The 18,181-nt window shown below is 40.5% G+C and overlaps 1 protein-coding gene across 1 annotated transcript in view; it reads right to left on the bottom strand.

Annotated features, from left to right (window-relative positions):
* Window positions 1–18,181, bottom strand: part of tln2a (talin 2a) — an 88,181-nt gene that overhangs the window by 29,757 nt on the left and 40,243 nt on the right. The window contains exons 8-25 of the mRNA XM_086025259.1: window positions 17,629–17,756; window positions 17,102–17,165; window positions 16,910–17,014; window positions 14,633–14,788; window positions 13,849–13,950; window positions 12,325–12,401; window positions 11,465–11,645; window positions 9,933–10,046; window positions 9,659–9,767; window positions 9,369–9,577; window positions 7,649–7,747; window positions 6,322–6,489; window positions 6,107–6,241; window positions 5,271–5,430; window positions 4,991–5,157; window positions 1,496–1,624; window positions 1,126–1,239; window positions 196–309 (exon numbers count right to left, since the gene is read on the bottom strand). Of these exons, the coding sequence (XP_085881385.1) occupies window positions 196–309; window positions 1,126–1,239; window positions 1,496–1,624; window positions 4,991–5,157; window positions 5,271–5,430; window positions 6,107–6,241; window positions 6,322–6,489; window positions 7,649–7,747; window positions 9,369–9,577; window positions 9,659–9,767; window positions 9,933–10,046; window positions 11,465–11,645; window positions 12,325–12,401; window positions 13,849–13,950; window positions 14,633–14,788; window positions 16,910–17,014; window positions 17,102–17,165; window positions 17,629–17,756 (2,331 nt within the window). The remainder of the gene's footprint in view (window positions 1–195; window positions 310–1,125; window positions 1,240–1,495; window positions 1,625–4,990; window positions 5,158–5,270; window positions 5,431–6,106; window positions 6,242–6,321; window positions 6,490–7,648; window positions 7,748–9,368; window positions 9,578–9,658; window positions 9,768–9,932; window positions 10,047–11,464; window positions 11,646–12,324; window positions 12,402–13,848; window positions 13,951–14,632; window positions 14,789–16,909; window positions 17,015–17,101; window positions 17,166–17,628; window positions 17,757–18,181) is intronic.

Raw genomic sequence — 18,181 nt, 5'->3', positions numbered from 1 at the left:
TTCAGCTATTAGTTAAAAGAAATATAGGCTGTGGGTCCATTTTAAAAATGTCCCAACATGGAACAATCGCTATTTATACTTTCTTCAGCCTCATTCCCAAAGTAGTCCTGACAATTCTGGGGCATCAAGTTTCAACATTCCCTTGCCAAAAGCACATGTGCGTAAGTGTGAGTGTGTGTGTGTTATGTGTTGCACCTGTAGGAAGTTCTGGCTTGCAATAATGAGGGCAAGTTGTGCACTGATGTCGTCCGGTTTGGCCTGACTGCTGCGCACGCCCTGGACCAGCTGAGGGATGTGGTCAGCCACCGCCTAAATAACACACAAGAAAATACAGCAATCGATGGTTAATTATGAATGGTAATCAAAACAGAAAGTTTGTCAAGATTTAATGTTCATACTAAATAAGGACGGACAAGGCGTTGTGATCTCTTACAGTAGGAGAGGGGAAAATGTACAGCGCAAATACATGGAGTGCAGTACACAATGTCTCCTGGCTAACATAACTGCTGTCATACTTACGTGAAACGGTCAGATGCCTTGTGATCATGAAATCATCTAATTGTTTATCATTACTACAGTCACATAGTAAGTAAAGAGTATTCAAAACTAACCTTGGATAATGAGCAACAAGGGAGCTGTCAATTGCACATTTTGCCACTGGCTTGTGCATTTATAATATATTGTTTTATTTGCAAATTGCTATTTTTGAATATGCAAAAACTACACTGCCATTTTTTCCCATTAAACCTTGTAGGTTTCTCCGACCTGGCTCTCTGGGAAAACACCACGGGACACTAAATTCTCGAACCGCGAGGCTTCAAAAAAAAGCTTCTACCACCAAGCTGTGAAATGCAACTGGCCTCTGACCCCACAGTAAGAACTAATGACTATCATGGTGGGTAGAGCATTTAATTGTTTTGCCTGTCTTTATGTCACTGGCATAGACAAATGAACAGACCCTATTTGTTGTAAATGAATCATTTACAGACCAATTCAGCGAAAATGGATAATTTCTCACAGCACACCTGATGGTCTCTCATGACAAACCAATGTGCTGCCGCACACTGGTTGGGATTCACTGCCCTTGGGTATACTACATTTAATAAATAACCCAATCATGCTCACCTTGCAGCTCTGAACCAACTGCTGGTGAGCGGCTGTGTTCTTGTTAGAGGCGGCAGCATTCTGAGAGGCGGCTATGGTTTGCGTAGCTGCCGCTGCACCTTGCTTGGCAGCATTCTGAAGCACAAAACACACACACCGAATCACATAATTTTAACCATCCATTCAAGGCCTCTGAGATGACATTTACTCGGAATGTGTGAATGTTTGAAAGAAAGTGACATAAACCGATACATTTCAGACTGAGCTTTTTAAGAGAATGTAAGCTGAAAGTGTTCATCTCTGTTTTTGAAAAAAAAAAAAAAAAAAAAAGCAAAAAGGGTTGAAATCAGTCATCTCCGCCCGCTTGGCCCCCAGTCTGATCCCCGCGAACCTCCAGCCTGTTGATCAGCTTCTTCTTGATGGCGTTCTGAGCAGCAGCGTTGGTGGCCACTCGCAGACCCTCAGCAGCCTCCCTCAGACGCTGCTGCTGATCTTCGTTCTCAGGATAGGCCGCTGCACCCTAAGGACACACCACACACACACACACCCATAGATATATAAGCACACAGCAGCTTTCCAAAAGCCAGAAGGCATTTTAGTAACTTGAATGCCTGCGCCGAAAAATGGTCTTTTATATGTCTATTGGTTAGCTGTGGTCAGATTGTTTGAGTCCAAATCATTGGGTTTATTGGCCTCACTAATCATTGTATGAACAAAAATATTGTTTCACATTAATCCATCCATCCATTTTCTGAGCCACTTATCCTCACAAGCATAGTAATCCATTCATTAGGGGTTAGGCCAGAAATGTTAGCAACACTAAAATCTCAATTGTTGATCTTACGGAGACATTGTGGACAAATAATACGACTAAATCAAAGAACTTGATGTGGCGCAGTGCTATACTGTTCCCACCCCTGCTCTTGACGAACAGACAAAAAATATATATAGATAAATACAAATTCACACTATCAATTTTTTGGAGAAAGTCTTTAAACTTCAAATATAATGGCGAGCTGTGAATGTTATGTCAACAAAGTACATTTGAAAACGTTCTATTTTTGCTGTGGGTAAGTTTCCTTTCAGACCAGTCGCATTTATTGCCGCCATCTGCCTGTTGACGCCGATTAAGCAGAACAGGGCATTTGCATAATTATCAAAACGTGCTAATTCCCGAGGGACTAATGACGGTATGGCTTGCATGAATGGGCCAACACTAACAAGGTTTTTTAAGTCCCTGCCACTGTTTGCTATGGCAATATAGTATGCAGAAACAGGGGAGAAGGTAAAAAAAAATAAGATCTGTCCAAAAGTCTTGGAAGGAAATCAACCCAAACATATTTTTTTCAAGAATATGTTCCCAGCAGGCCCACTAGTTGAAACACGGCATTCTGATTAATATTGCGTTTGCGAAACACCCTCTTGAACCTGAGGTTCTCCCAGAAATTCAACACCTACAAAATAATTGATACCTCAGCCCATGTAGCAGATAGAAACTTAATTCTAAAGGAATTTGAGATCTTATATATGTGGCTTTCACACAGGCCAAAGTTTATTATTATTTACTGTTTCAGTTGAAGATGTAAAAATAACGTGTCAGTGCAAGAGAATCACTATTTTTTATTCTTTTTTAAATTGAGTGGCAATTAACATCCTCTATTCTGTTACAAAGACGTCAATATCGTCATTGTCTACAAACATCTTAACCATAAATCATATTTGACTGGTTCAAAGTCCACAACTGCGTCGTCTATATCACCGCCGTTACTTATTTCAGACCTCCGGTGATCGACGGAGTCCGCCATTAGCCTTTTCGAAAAAAAATCCAGGACATAGTCCACGGTCTCGCGACTCCGCCACGTGTATATTCTGATGCATTAATTGGCTAAGAGACCGAGAATTGGATTTAAAAAAGACACAGACGTATCCGCTCTCCCGGCTTAAAAGGTAGAAAGACGCAACAGCGCTCCCGCCTGTAGTGGTAGAAACGCGGCTATGCGCTCCCGTCCTTAATGGTTTAATCAGAATGCCGTGTTTCAACTAGTGGGCCTGCTGGGAACATATTCTTGAAAAAATATATTTGGGTTGATTTCCTCTTTAAATCTTATCAGTTCATCCGTCGCCATGCCAATAAGGTCCAGCAGATATGGGTAAAGAGGCAACTGGTGATAAATTAAGGCTTGATTTAAAGTAAATAGGTGGAGGACGTCTGTTCATTGTCATGGTGGAAAGTGGGGAGCTATTTGTCGAGTTTGATCCAGTTGACAGATAAATTTATTTGATGAATTTATCACGCTTTGTCTTATTTTAGTATGGTAACTTTGCCATAACTGTCACGTAGTATATTACACTACGTTTCTGAGTCTGCATATTATTAGCTGCGACACCTTAAGACTTGATTCAAGGCAGGAATGTGTACTAAGAATCGTGTTACAGTAATTTGTGAGGGGTTATTACACAGGCTAAATTTGGATCAAACAGAGCCGCATTAAGCCGTGCTTGGAATCGCAGTGACTTAACATTCATACACATCAACTTCCAGTTTTGGGATGTTTTCTGTGCTTTGATCATGGTCCAGACCAAGTGAGTGGAGCCAAAGTGACACAATGAGCGTAGGCAGAGTTTTGTTTTATAATCCTGTACAGACTTAATTAAAATGTCAAACTAAAAGTACAGTTCATTGTCAGGTCAGATGTTTTTAATTCCAATTGACGTAGAATGACTTTATATGGTTAAGTCATTACTCACTCACTGGCCACTTCATCAAAGTACAGTTGCACAACTTCATGGGATTTAATTTAACAGATGTGTCAGAATTGCTTCAAACAATAAAGTTTACACTGATATAGAATGTACTGCATTGCAGAGAGCTGTTTTTAATATAGTTCCTAAATTATGTAATGTTGTTGGAAGACTGAACCATATTGGACAGGACAAGTCTCCTTAGGAAGTGTCACTAAATTCATCTACAACAACTTCCAGGCCATGAGGTAACCATAAAGTCAAACTACTGCTATGACGATGATGATGATGAAATATTAATATTCAATCATCTATATTCATATACTTTTTATTTTTCAGGCCACAAGTCCCGGCTATAATGTGCCACAATATAATTCATTGCTGGTTTCCGGTCCTGTTCGGCTGTGTGTATAACATTATTTATAATTATGTGCATAATTTTCACTCAAGACACTTATTAAACTGCCTGCTATTTTGCTGTTCAAAGCTGAATCACGGCTTTAACACGGTTCCAACAAGACCTCTGTAAAAAGTGTACTCGATCACCCAAGCATTTAATGATTTTATGTAAATCTTAGCAATTAGTATAATTTCTACGTCTTGCGTTAATGACTACACGTTATCCCTTGGTGAGAATGATACTTGTAAGGAGCTTATTCATTATTTTTATTAATATTGCCACCATAGAGGCAAAGATGATTAACTCCACAACGTGTTTACCTAAACTAGCACCCAGCCGAATGCCACTGCTAGTTAGCTGAGGTGGCGTAGCACCCGCGCGTTAGTGAGTTTAGCACTTTTGCAGCATATTAATGTGTTCGCGTCCAACCCAGCAAAGCGTTTGGGACAGTTGCCGCGGTTCAGTTATCGGAAAAAGTTACAAACCTGTGATTCTCAGTTTTACAATTCAATGTGTTCTAATGAAGCGCGAAATGTGAATTTTCATTCGCCAACTGCGATGTGAAACCGCTCATTTTGAGGGTTGTAATAGTACTCGTATGAGTGGTACTAGTATTATGAGTAGTAGTAGAGTCGTAGTAGAAGTAGTATGAGTAGTAATAGTATAGTACTGTAGTAGTAGTTGTTGTTGTGTGAGTAGTAGGATGGCCAGTAGTTAAAGGCTGAATGAGAGTGAAGTAAATACCTTGGCCGCTTCCACCATCCTGGCGGTGGCGTCGGCCAACAATTTAGCTGCCGCCAGCAACTTCTTGGAGTTGTCCACGTCCACCTCGGCTTCAGCATCCGACCTCATGGCGTTCACCAGGTCCGAGGTGGCCTGGGCCAGCACCCGGGCCTGACGGACCATCTCTCCTGTGTGGAGGACAGCAGGAGGCATACATTACGATAGGAATGTCATTTTCCTGAAGTCATTCACTAGGAACATTTGGATGCCATGATGAATTTGTTCTGGATTTTGGACTGACCTGCATCGCCCATGGAGATGAAGATGCTCTCAGTAACGGTCATGATGGTGTCGGTGGCCTGGTCGTAGCGACCGATGGGCTCTCCTCTGGAAGTGTACTGGCGGACGTGTTGCAGCAAATCTTCCAGAGCTTGATTCACCACGCTGGCTGCTGCGCTCACCTACAAAACATGACAGGAGCTTCTTATGAGACCCGTGTTCATCAACCTAACATATTCCCCAATCAATGATTTAAAAATACTACCAAGTCACTTGTAACAGATCAATGAGTAAATGGCAACCATCTAATCATCTCAGTAAGGGCTTCAAAGATCCATCCAAATGGGACAAAATGTAAGAGCACCAAAGACACACAACCCATTAGAACCTAATTTGTTTCTAATGGCATACAACAGCACAACCCTGGCATATAGTAGACATAGCAAAAGGTTTGAGTTCTATGCAAAACTGACATTGCTGCCGAATGGTTAACCTGGAACAGAAACTGTTGAAATTTGGTCTGACATTACAAGGCTTGACACAAAAAAAAACACATTCTAATAGAGTAGGATAGAGATAGCTTTTTCACATTACAGTAATTTGGATGAAATGTTAAATTTACATTGCTTATATCTTTTTTTATCCCTTGTTCATGTGTATTTAATTAAGTGCTGCTCTACCAATAAGGTGTAGTTACACTTAATTTATATAAATCTTTTTTTTATATTTTAGGAGAATTGTTATGATGAGTTTAAGTTGCAGATTCACACCAAAATGTTATGGGAACAGCTGTGAAAGAATACCAAACCGTCATAAAAAGAATCCACGCCCACCTTTGCAAGGGTAATAACAACCGACCTGTTTGAGGAGTTCTCCGTCCTCTGTAGCTGAGAGGCAGGCCTGGACGCAGCTCTCCACCGAGCGGTCCACTAGCTTCCCGGCTTCGATGAGCTGCTCCTGGCAAACGGGGGAGCTGATAGTGGGACTCACCACCTACAAGCATATGGAAGGCGATGTCATGATGATAAAGACAGATGATCACTCAGCAAGGTTTATTCCGGTTTATGCACTACCTTGGCACACGCCACCAGCTGCGAGGTAGACAGGGCGCACTGGGTGGCAGCGGCAATGACTCGGTTCTGAAGAACCGTGTCCTCTGCAACCTGGGCCACGTTCTTTGCCTTCAAGACCAACATGGCGGCAGCATTGGCCACTGCCTTGGCCAAGTTCATTAGGACATCCTGCAAAGGAAGCAGACTAATCACTCTATTTGAAAATGTAATACATATCTTGGATGGAGGGAATATGCGTATTACAGCAGTGTTTACACTGCTCTACACTCTGCAGGGTCTGCAGACAAGACTGAATTTATGTAGTTGTGCACCTTCAGTTTAGTATCTTAAATGAAATTATATGGTTTGGTTGAATATTTGCAGAACTGGGCATTCCGCCTAGCCGACTGACCGGTCCATCTATCCGCCTATGGCGAGCGCCCATTTTGCCGGCGATAATTTCTTTTTTTTTTTAAAGACTGATTAATCATAAGCAGAAGTGAATTTTTGCCCATTATGTAATCGTCTATAACCTGACATCGATAATCATGGTTTCGTTCGATGCTGGTAAGTATGCTACTTGATTTGATTTGTCTATTTTACATCAGGCATGTTTTTGGTCAGCCAATGGGTCGTAATAGCATGCCGCGTGACGTCAGAGTCACACCATAGACCGTTGACAATGACAGATGCTCGCTCGCAGACGACTCCTGTTAGTGCTGCTTGTATTCTGCCCATTTTTCTCAGAAAGAAACATGGCAAGTAAACGCTGCTATGAAACTTGCAGGCACGACTCCAGACACTACGACCATCCACATATGAAGGATGTATTCTTTATTCATTTCCCAAAGCCAAAAACTCAAAGTGATTAATCCAAATGATGGGTCAACTTGTCCGGACGTCCAAGTTTAACCAGCAAGGTGAAGCCTTTTATCTTCATACGTAGTAAACATTTCATTGGGGGCCATATGGTGTTACAGAAGACAATAAGGCCATCCCTTGCTTTTTGTTTTTTTGGCATGTGCATGTGAGGCTTTGTAAAGCTCTTTGGGGATGATGTAGATACACAAAATAATCGCATAATAGCGCGCTATCTGTTTGAACAAGAGGTGTTATTTTTTATTTAAATTTAACGGATAAATAGATAGACGGATCAAAATATTGTACATTATCAACGAAAACGTGTTTTCTGTAATATGATTGGTTGGACAGCCTCTGAATGCTTTTTCATGTGCACTGAAAAGTCAAAGATTTTTTTTTTGATGATGTTGAAAATAGTTGTAATAGCGTAGGGTAAAGAATAGTTTGAAGTGCATCATTTTATCAAGTGAATGAGCACCATGGTTACCTGGAACCTCTCATCTGTTTCGTTCTCTCCAATCTGGCGGAGGAGGTCTCCACTGGCTTGGCCGATGCTGCCTGCTGCTGTCAGCACCGTCTGTCTGGGCTGAACACAACAAATACGCACACACACTGCTTGAAAAAGGGCTTCTGCTTAATCCGTTTGAGGTACGTTACATTGCCTCAATGCCACATTTCAAAATATTACAACATGAAAGAACATCACAAGTACATACAGTAAAGGGACTCATAAGGGGTATGCATTATTATAAGGTATCAATTTTTTTTCTACTGCAGGAGAAACAAATGTCAGGAAGATCGTTACAGTCCTGCAGCACAAGTCCATAAAGTCAAAGCCATTATTCATTCGTACGCGACTCAACAAGCCACATGCTGTCTTCCGTTAAAGAATGAAAATGCCTTGCAACCAGCTTCACGTCAGTCACAGCTCTTTGTGCAGTCAGCACAACATACATGCACATTCAATAAAGTGGAAAGGCAGTATTACTTCGTATTGAGTCGTATTACTCAGAGATTGCACATTTCATTCCGGGCCTCTAGGTGTGTTGTCAATTTGGACACAACAAAGAAAAGTAATTACATAGAAAGCCCTGTGTGTCACCAGACAAAGAGTAAAAGTTACTTGCTACCTTGTCATAATTTAAAATCCATTCAAATTAGCCGCCAATTTATGCATTAACCTCTAAAATATGAAATTGGGTGTAAAAAAAAAAGAAGTAAATTGTCCTTTTGCTCTTCTTGTTTTAGTTCAAAATGTGAGGAATATACTACTCATTGAACAAAAAGTATTGGTTAAATTCAATTACTTGAAATAATAATCTAAAAAATAAACAATAATAATGGTAACAATAATAACAACACACACAGAACTACATTTTGTATCACAAAAAAGACTAAAAATACATTCCGAAAATGTTGGGGCTTCCATCCTTTCAAGCGTCAGGTAAATCATTCATGGATTTTCCCTAAACTCTTGCCTGTATAAGTATTTGTAAAATACTTATAATGTATAATTTAAGTATTATATAATTTATAATACTAATAATGCTAATAATAAAACATTGATAAACATTCAATATGTGTACCCACAAACAAATGTGTGAAATGAGAGCCCCCCCCCCCCCAAAAAATATTGGGGGAAAAAAAGTCTGCGAATATGCGAAACCATGAGCACCGAACCGTGAGTAAGCAGCGTACACTGTACTAGCAGTGCAGGTATAGTATACCATACAAAATATATATTGTAAATTAACTAAAAATATTTAAATTATTTCTATTAGAAATATCAATGTGCTAAAATGTGCAGAGAACAACTGTACATTGGTCATATACCAACAAAAAATTAGAGGGAGGGGGCGAGTGGGAGGAGTTGAAGTTCATTCATACATTCAAGTACTTTTTGGGGTTCTATGGTACATTCCTCCAATTTTCAAATCAGTCCCTCAAGGATTTTTGCCTAATCCTTGCCTGCACCAAATCCAAAAGTTGCATTGTGTTGTTAACAGACAGCTCCCAAAATTTAACAGCTTTATTCCTTGTCCATGTGACACCCAAACACCAAGTTCGGTGATAATCAGTCAGACCATTTTGAACACTATATACTGATGGACACACAGTTGGCCTACTAAACAAAATGTCAGCTAAGACACTACGTCTGTTTAAGTCATATCAAATAAAGGTGTACATTAACGAGTTATTCCCCTTACCTCTCCGGAGGCCGGTTCCACGGCTTTGAGCAGGTCAGACACGGCTCCTGCCAGTGTCCTGGCGGCCTTCATCAGGTCATTACCGCCGCCCACCTCGTCCTCCATGAGAGCGGCCAACAGCTTAACACCCTTTGACATCTCGGTCAGGTTGGACGAGATAGTGGTGATGGCGCAGCCCACTGCCGTGTAATCCGTGTCGGTTGGGTCACCTGGCATGATTAAATATAACATTTTTAGTAAAGACGGTTCCAGGGACAAAGCAAAAAATGAATACGGCGGCAGCTATTGACCAGCAGTGAGGTTGACGACAGAAGCTGTTCCTGCAGTGATGGCGTCAACCTGAGAATGAATTTCGTGTTTGGATTCGTCCATCTTGTTCTGGATCCAAACCTTGGAGGCCTGCACACAATGTCAGAAGACATTTGAAAGTGCAGACACTGTGTGGATTAAATCTATTCATGAGATATACAGTATGGGGTGACTGAAAAATGAGTACTGAGAGTCCATAGAGTGTATGTGTCGCTGTGCTATAGCTGTGGTCATACTCATTAAGCATGTACATACCATGTCCTGTCCTAGTGGAGGCAAATCATCGACCTCTCCTAGGTCAACCTGGGCCTTCTGCACGGCCTGCATACTGGTGTTGATGGTACCCACTAGAGCTTGCTGGGCTGAACTCTGCAGTACAGAACAGAACATCTTTAAATAATTTAGCTGCAGCTGTTTGATGCTCTTTTGAGGGAGTGCAGTAAGAAGACCACAACAATAATCAAGTCTACTGGAGAAAAAAGCAGGGATACGTTTCTTCCGGTCTGCTTGGAGCCTGCAACCTTTCAGTCTGGATATGTTTTTCAGAAAGGCTATTTTAGTGATTGATTTGATATGATTGCTGGGAGTCAGGTCCAAGTCTATCAGCACCCGAAGATTTCGGACTTGGTCGTTGGTTTTTAAACACTATGACGCAAAGTGATTTCTAACAGCAAACCTCTTTTATTTAGGGCAGAAAACAATCACCTCAATTTTGTTTTGGTTTAGCTAAAGGAAATTTTGATTCATCCGATTGTTAATTTGCTGTAGACATTGGCAATACGTTAATTGAACTGATGTCATTTGGGGACAGTTTACATGGACAAAATTTCTTTAATGCGATCAGATCGGATGTACTGTTTTCATGGAGACAAAAAATATTGATACGATGAGGACTTGAGTGTTCATGTTCACTTTCGATCGGAACAAATTATTTTGACATTACTAGATTGATCAAATATACCAGAAATAGTAGAAGAAGAAGCCATAGTCACTTCCGTGCCAACAAAATCGCTCCGTCCATTTCTACTTTAAACATTAGCGTTATTTTGCGTATTTTTCCCATTTGCGCTGTTTCGTCGAGTTAACACTTCCTAATGGAGCAGCAAATCTACAAGTTCAGTGTGGTGCCTGCCATGTCTTTCACTCGCTATGCCTCTACTACCTTCCAGGAATAACAGAAACATGTATACTGATGTCACAGACATGCGCGGGAAAGACGGTTTGTTCAGAAATGTCGGTGTTTTCATGCAGCCGATCAAATTATCTATCGACATAAACCACCCCTCTCACATCAAATCTTGATTGGAATGGGCTTGATCGGATCAGAATATTCTGAATGGGGTGTGTACATGAAGCATCTTTATTCCGATCAGGCTTTTAATCCGAATAAATGTGTATGTAAACGTAGACATTGATAAAGTACAGCTGTATGTCATCTGCATAACAAACCATGATAGCCAACATTGGACATTTTTGCATTTGACGCAAATGTAACATATACAGACTGAATAAAAAAGGTTCAAGAACTAACCCTTGAGGGACCCCACATATCATGGCCATTCGATCAGATTCAAACCTTCCAATGGTCACAAAGCAACTCCTTCCCTCCAAGTAGGACCTGAACCATTTTAAGACTGTTCCATTTAACATTAAAAGCAGCACCCACCTGGTCTGATGGTGCACTCTCGCAAGTCAAGACGGGCCGATTTTATTGATAAAAAATAGACCCACTCGCCCAAAATGTAAAATTGCCACTTGAATCATCCAGTGGGCCATCATGGTCTTACCAGCGGTGGCATGTGTCCACGGTGCATCTGACCCATGGTGATCTGCTGCTGAGGAGACGGCATGGAGCCCACGCTGAGCGACTCGGTGCCGATGGAGCCGGATCGGATCACTCCGGGAAGTGCCACAGAGCCATGCTCCGCCCGGCCCATGCGGTTAAACTGCTGTTGGAGGATGGTGGACCTGAAGGCGTGACCGACCGGCATTAGTTAGCGACACGCATCAAAACAAGAAAGATGACATCGCCTTGACGGGAAGTTGAAGCTAGGACGGGAAAATGAGTCCGTGCGTCTAATCAGGAAATGTTTGGATCGAGCCTTCGCTTTTCCAGTGCTGCAAAATTTCCTCCAGAGATTATCTCCCGGGATAACGTCCATGGGAGGAAACGCTAGTGTGGTGAAATGAAGTCCTGGAAGATAGATGTGTGAACTCTGCTCCAATGTGGCATGGAGGAGGAAATTGGGAAAAAGGACCCAGCGTGATGTGTTGTTTTTGTAAGACTAAGATGCAATAACATTGCGTTATTATCATAACACCATCATAGCACAGTTGATAAGTGTAGACTGTAGCTCAAGCGTATTCGTATTAGTTATTATTTAAGATTCAAGAGGCCTTAAGACTTTCTTTCTTCATTCAACGTGCGTTTTGGGGGGATGGAATTGTTTTACGGTTGATTTCTGAGTTTGCAGCTTTTATAGTTCTCTTAAACAAAAAGTACGTTAAGAATTAAATGTATTATCATTCATAATAATAATAATAATATTAATTATACATTAATAATAATAATAGGATAGAAGCCAGCTGTGTATAATAATAATAAATAAATGCTTTATTATTTTTTAGGTGTTTCTTATGCACTTACTTTTTAGGCGATACAGACTCCTCAAGCATGGTTGCTTCCTCGTCACCCTCCAATCCAAAACGATCCTTGCTTTGTTTCTGTACAGTGGTTATAAAAGAGAAAAATAATGTGAAGGTCACCTTTTTTTTTTTTTTTTTAATTAAATATAGTAAACAGCGTTTATTTGGTAGAACTTGGAAAATGAGGGTGATTATGTTAATATAAAAGCTACCAAGTGTTCCCAACTAGGCGTTTTATTAAATTTGCCATCAGCTGGCAGACAAAATCATTAACTGGTGTTATTATCAGGGAAAGCAAGGAATAGATTGTACACACACACACCACTTATTATTATGTACACCTGCACAATCTCATCATCCATCCATCCTCATTAAAGTGACGGATGAGCTGGAGCCTATCCCTTAGAAGAAGAGGCGGGATACACCCTGGACTGATCGCCAGTCAATCACAGGACACTTATACTTAGGCAACCATTCACTATACATTCATACCTAAGGAAACAATAAATCTAAATGCTACAAACGTTTTGGGAATGTGGGAGGAAGCCTAAATACACATACAAGCACTGAGAGAACATGCAAATGTGCTGGCCGCTCGGCCATCATGCTGCCTTGCACAATTTAATGAAAGCCAGTATAAGAATTTCCAAGATGTAAAATAGATTTTAAAATTCTGCTACTGGTCTATAAATCACTGAATTTTAATAAGGTATTTCAATATAAACTGAAGTCAGTGGGCTCGGTGAGGTCATTTAGTAGAGCAAGCGTTTAGGTGTTATGCTGCACACAAATGGAATAAGCTGTCAAAAGAAGTAAATGCCCCGAGGGTAAATGCTGTTAAATCTAGGATCTTTCCCCCCATACCTATGATTCGGGTCTTTTTTCAAAATCTTGTCTTTGCACCGTGCGTTCTTTTAGTAATTTTAGTAGGATACTTATTCATTTACTTTTCTTTTCAATGTCTTAAATGATTTTGTTTTGAAATGCTTTGAAATGTTGTAATTTTTAATTATGTGAAGCACATTGAGTTAACTTGTGTATGAAACGGGCTATGTAAATAAAGTTGAGGCTGGGTCCACCCTGGACTGATCCCCAGCCAGTTGCAGGGAACATTCAGACAAACAACCAATCACAAATACAATCACACCAAAGGACAACCAAGAGTTTTCAGTGAACCTAGCACGGATGTTTTTGGAGTGAAGACTGAGTACCCAGATGAAAACCCATACGATGATGGTGAGAACATGCAAACTTCACAATCAAACCCCCAACCTAAGAACTGTGATGCGGATGTTCTTACTACTCGCTCACCGTGCCGCACAAAATTATGTTTTTAAAAACGTCAAAAAGCAGTTGTGTGTATATATATATATATATATATATATATATATATATATATATATATATTATATATATTTTCATCAAGAGAGCAAAAGGTGTTTCAATAAAGTATTACCGGCATGTGCACACGAATAGATGTTATCTTGGAGGATATTGTTTGATTGTGTGGAGATAACTGCCTCACCTTTTTCAGGATGATGTCGATGTAACCCGCAATGAGCTGAGAGATCTGCTCCCCTTCGGTGGTCTGCACAGAGTAGTAGCTCTCCTGGTACTCGCCAAAGTCCTGCACAAACCCAAACGCAAACACAGTAACGTCAACTCTTTAAGCTTCGACTGTATCCAGAAAATAAATGAGTCGGCACCCAAGCCGAGGATAATTAATACTTCGCAAGGAAGCAGGCTAACCCCAACAGGCACTCGTCTGAATTAACAGCATGAAAAAGGAGGCCAAGTCAGTTGTTTCTGCAAGATGTAATCCGTGTTGCTCATTGACTTATGGCTGCACAAGCAAGGTGGAATATCGATGAGTGAGCAGAGGCGTTCGGTCAAACTAGTGCACGAGGGAATTTAAGAAGCGAGGGAAACGGTCGGGTTGACTGAGCTCCTGGAGTGCTGATTTACCAACAGAGAGGCACGGCCAAGTGTGCCTTAGGGTGAGGGGAAAGAAGAAAAAAAGACAAAAGAAAAAGAAACATTGCGCATGTGTGTGGAATGGAACGGCCAAACAGTGGACCATTAAATATGAACACAATTTCTGGTGTCAAACAAAGTATAGACGGCAGGTTGAAAATGTTATTTGCCCTTGAGGGATTTTATATATATATATATATATATATATATATATATATATATATATATATATATATATATATATATATATATATATATATATATATATTTTTTTTTTTTGCCATTTTTTAATTCATACACTCACACATGCGCGCACGCACACACACACAACTTACCAAGGTGAAGCTCTTAGGTGAGGCAGCCCACCTCTTGACGGTGGTGAGCGGCCACTCTTGCACCACATCTTTGGTCCTCTCGTCTACTCTCATCACAGACTCTTTGGTGATGCCCAGGAGGCGCGGCACCAGCTTGTTCTTGCTCTTCATCTTCTCCTGTGTACAACAAAATGATGACGATGAACACAGATGCAGATGTCTACAACTGCACTGCATCATACTGAGAGCTGTTCCGAATTTGTCTCCAAAAGAGCTAACAACATATTAGACGGTGAATAGTGAGTATTGTCGTCTTTTTGAGAGGAGAAGTGTTGATACAGCTATCCTATTGGATTTGATCAAATTGAGCATTTGTGTATAGGATGAACCCACACACAGCTCTTGCCTTTGACGCATTTTAACACATCGCTTTATTTACCTACAGATCAAAATAATTCATCTGTTAGCATGGACTGGAAACTCAAAATGGCTCCTAAGTGGAAACGAGATTGAAATGCTGTTCAAACCAAAAATGTCAAAGAGCCTGGGTTTATCTTTCAGCCTGTCAGAGAAAGGATTAAGACTAATAATAAAAATAGATAACAGATGGATTCACACATCTGTTACCCGCGCTATTGATTAAAACCTCCAGTGACAACCTTGATCTCACTGAATTGAATGATTACTACTTTGATTGTTTCCTAAATACATTAAAAAAGCACAAGCTTTGTTTGTCATGAATGACAATTCTCTGAGAAGAAAGTGCAAAAAAGCATTCAGGAGCTCCAGTACAGACGGTGAGCAGATGGATAGAATATGACAGTCCGTGACATCGGGTCACAGAGGTGCACTTGTGTAAAAGTTAAGGAGGGAATGTCAGTTGCGAGGGGTCTCCAGGGGGTTACGAGGTTGCGTGTGTGTGTGTTTGTGTGTGGGGGCGGGGGGATCTGGGGGTGAAGTCCGGACTATTTTTAAATGCGTCTGCTCTGTCGGATTACACTCAAGGCGGACCCCAAATGACAAAGGTCGAGTGAATTCCACGTGAAAGTCGAGCCGAGGCCAAGAGGGGAGCGTTTGAGATTTGTGAGTTTCAAGATTAAAATAGAAGCAGTGCGTATGCATGAATTATTTCCTGTCTATAGTTTTGAATTAATCAACACGGATTTCCATTTTTATAATGGACATGTTTTCTAAGGGTCTTAACAACTTCAGTTTGATGGCAACAGGAATTAATAAGACATTTATAGTAGCTATATGGGACACAAATTCCCATTGAAGCTTATCGCATTGCATGTTATTCCTTTTTTGTAAATTAATTTTAATTACTTTAGTATTTTAAAAAGTCACTCTGACAAGGAAAACAATTATCATTAACTGAACTTTGGAGATAACATGACAGGCAAGGACTCTTAAATGGGTAGGGGAGGGGGGGGGGGGGGCGAGGGAGCCAACCATGTCAAGGTGCCTGTTGCAAATTTGAAATTATGACTACTACCACTATTCATGAATTTACCTTGTGGATAAATAACATATTACTGCTGCTACTGCATTTTTTTGTTGTTGTTATTGTTCTCAAACTGGCTGACAAAAAAACTCAAATCAATGTCTTTATGTTAAGTAGGTTAAGGTAGATTTGGGTAGTTCGAATAAATAAGCTTAAAAAGTCTTAAATTTGGCTTTGTTAAACCGGCTGATAACCTTTCACTCATGCTGGAGGTCTGTTCTCTTGATAATATTGTGTTTCCAGTATGTTTGTCCATATTACACCATCAAAAGTGCTGTCAAGGGGAGTATAATGTGTCACTTTAGCGCACAAAATGTTTGTTTGGTCATAGTAATGAGTGTCTTTGTTTTAAGATCAAGAGTGGCGGATATTCTCTGATTGGAGAGCATTAGGGGGTGGAAGAGGGCAAGACTTTTAGGCATCAAAAACTAAATCTCTTTACTGTACAGTATATTGCACTTTGCAGAAGTCCCTGAGTGTGCTTGTGGTTTCTTTAGTTTTATTGGTTTTCACAGTGTGCGCAAGGAAACGGCCAACGGGGATATTTGTTACAGGACATGAAAGCCGGTAAAAGTTGAAGTGGACCCCGGACACCCGCTGGGTAATTTCCTTCAACTTCCTTTTTATCCATTGAACTCCAAAAGCTCAGCAAAAAGATGTCAGTCGGGAGATAAAAGGCTTCCACTTCATGATTGCAATTTTTTGGTTCTTTTCTCAATCAACTGAAAAGCAATAAGAAGGTAGAACTGGAGGGTAGTTTTTTCATCCCTTGAATGAAATCATTTTAAGCTCACCTTGACCAAGAAGAACGACACGCCATAAGTCCTCAGAGACCTCGCCAGTTTGACGTACTTTACTTTGGCTTCGATCTCTGTCATTTCGCCACAGTTTTTGTGTTCCTGGAAGTGACATCACAGCTTTATTGAACTTTTGGAAGATTGGTGTAATGTAGAAAACCTCAGCAATAAGTAACCATGTGGCCTCACCTGGAAAATTTTCTTCTCAGATCCTCTTTGCTTTATATACTCTTTGGGAAGAAACTCCTTCAAGCTATAAAAATTTCAAAAGAGGACAAGAATAAAAATTTGTGATGGACAGAACACAATAAACGTATATGGTTATATATTATGAGCATATGGTTCTTTTGAACATTTCCTGTGAGGTTTAATGCCAAGTAAATTCACATTTGGAGGACTTTTCCATACTTGATCATGTTGAGCCTGGTGATAACTCACAAGTGGGATAGGCATGTGTAAAAACTGTCTCAGTAAATTGTTGAATGTAGCGTAAATAAGGCCCTGAATACGATTTTACTTTGGAATGTAAAATTTGTCAGGCGTGTCAATCATGAGTAAACCGACAAAAAAAGTCTTGAGAACCCAGGCCCAAAATTGTAAATCGGCTCCGTTTTTCCGTCTGACCCCTTTGGTTTGAAGGGGCCTTTTTAATGTCATTTTAAGGGTCTTTCAAAGACAACCTTGACAAATGATAGCAAGACAGATTAATTACGTACTCTAAGAATCCAGGTTTGTGTTTGTGCTCAATGTAAGGTCCAAACTGGATCTGGGCCTGGATGCCGCCGAACTCGCCGGCCTTGTCAAAGGACACAGGGTGTGAACCATTCAAGATGTCATCTCGAGCCTGAAAGGAAATAAAACTCCATTAACGTTAATCCCAGTGGTTTATACAGTATGTCATACCAAACTGAAATCCATTAATGGAGGATTAATACTCCGAACGAGTTGGGATGAAGTGGGGGTACACTGTGCACTGGTCGCCAGTCAATCATATGGCACAGTGAAACAACAATTCACACTCACATTTACACTTACTAAAAAAATAGACGTGTTCAATTAATGTAACAAGCATGTTTTTGAAATGTGGAGGAAACAGGAGTACAAAGGAGTAAAAAGTTACATGGAGAACATACAACCTGGAAATTTCCAGACACATTTGGTTTACCTTACATTCAAATAATAGACGTGTTACTTTCCTCTAGTCTGGAGTCCCTCAAGGATCTGTTCCTAGCACATTTCTGTTCATTCATTTTTTTTCTCTATATCTGA

The sequence above is a fragment of the Filicampus tigris genome, chromosome 3 (assembly GCF_054856515.1).
Source record: "Filicampus tigris isolate MCC_2025a chromosome 3, RoL_Ftig_1.0, whole genome shotgun sequence".
NCBI classification, from domain to species: Eukaryota; Metazoa; Chordata; class Actinopteri; order Syngnathiformes; family Syngnathidae; genus Filicampus; species Filicampus tigris.
Note: the sequence above shows the minus strand (reverse complement) of the source record. Positions and strands in the feature narration are given on the sequence as shown.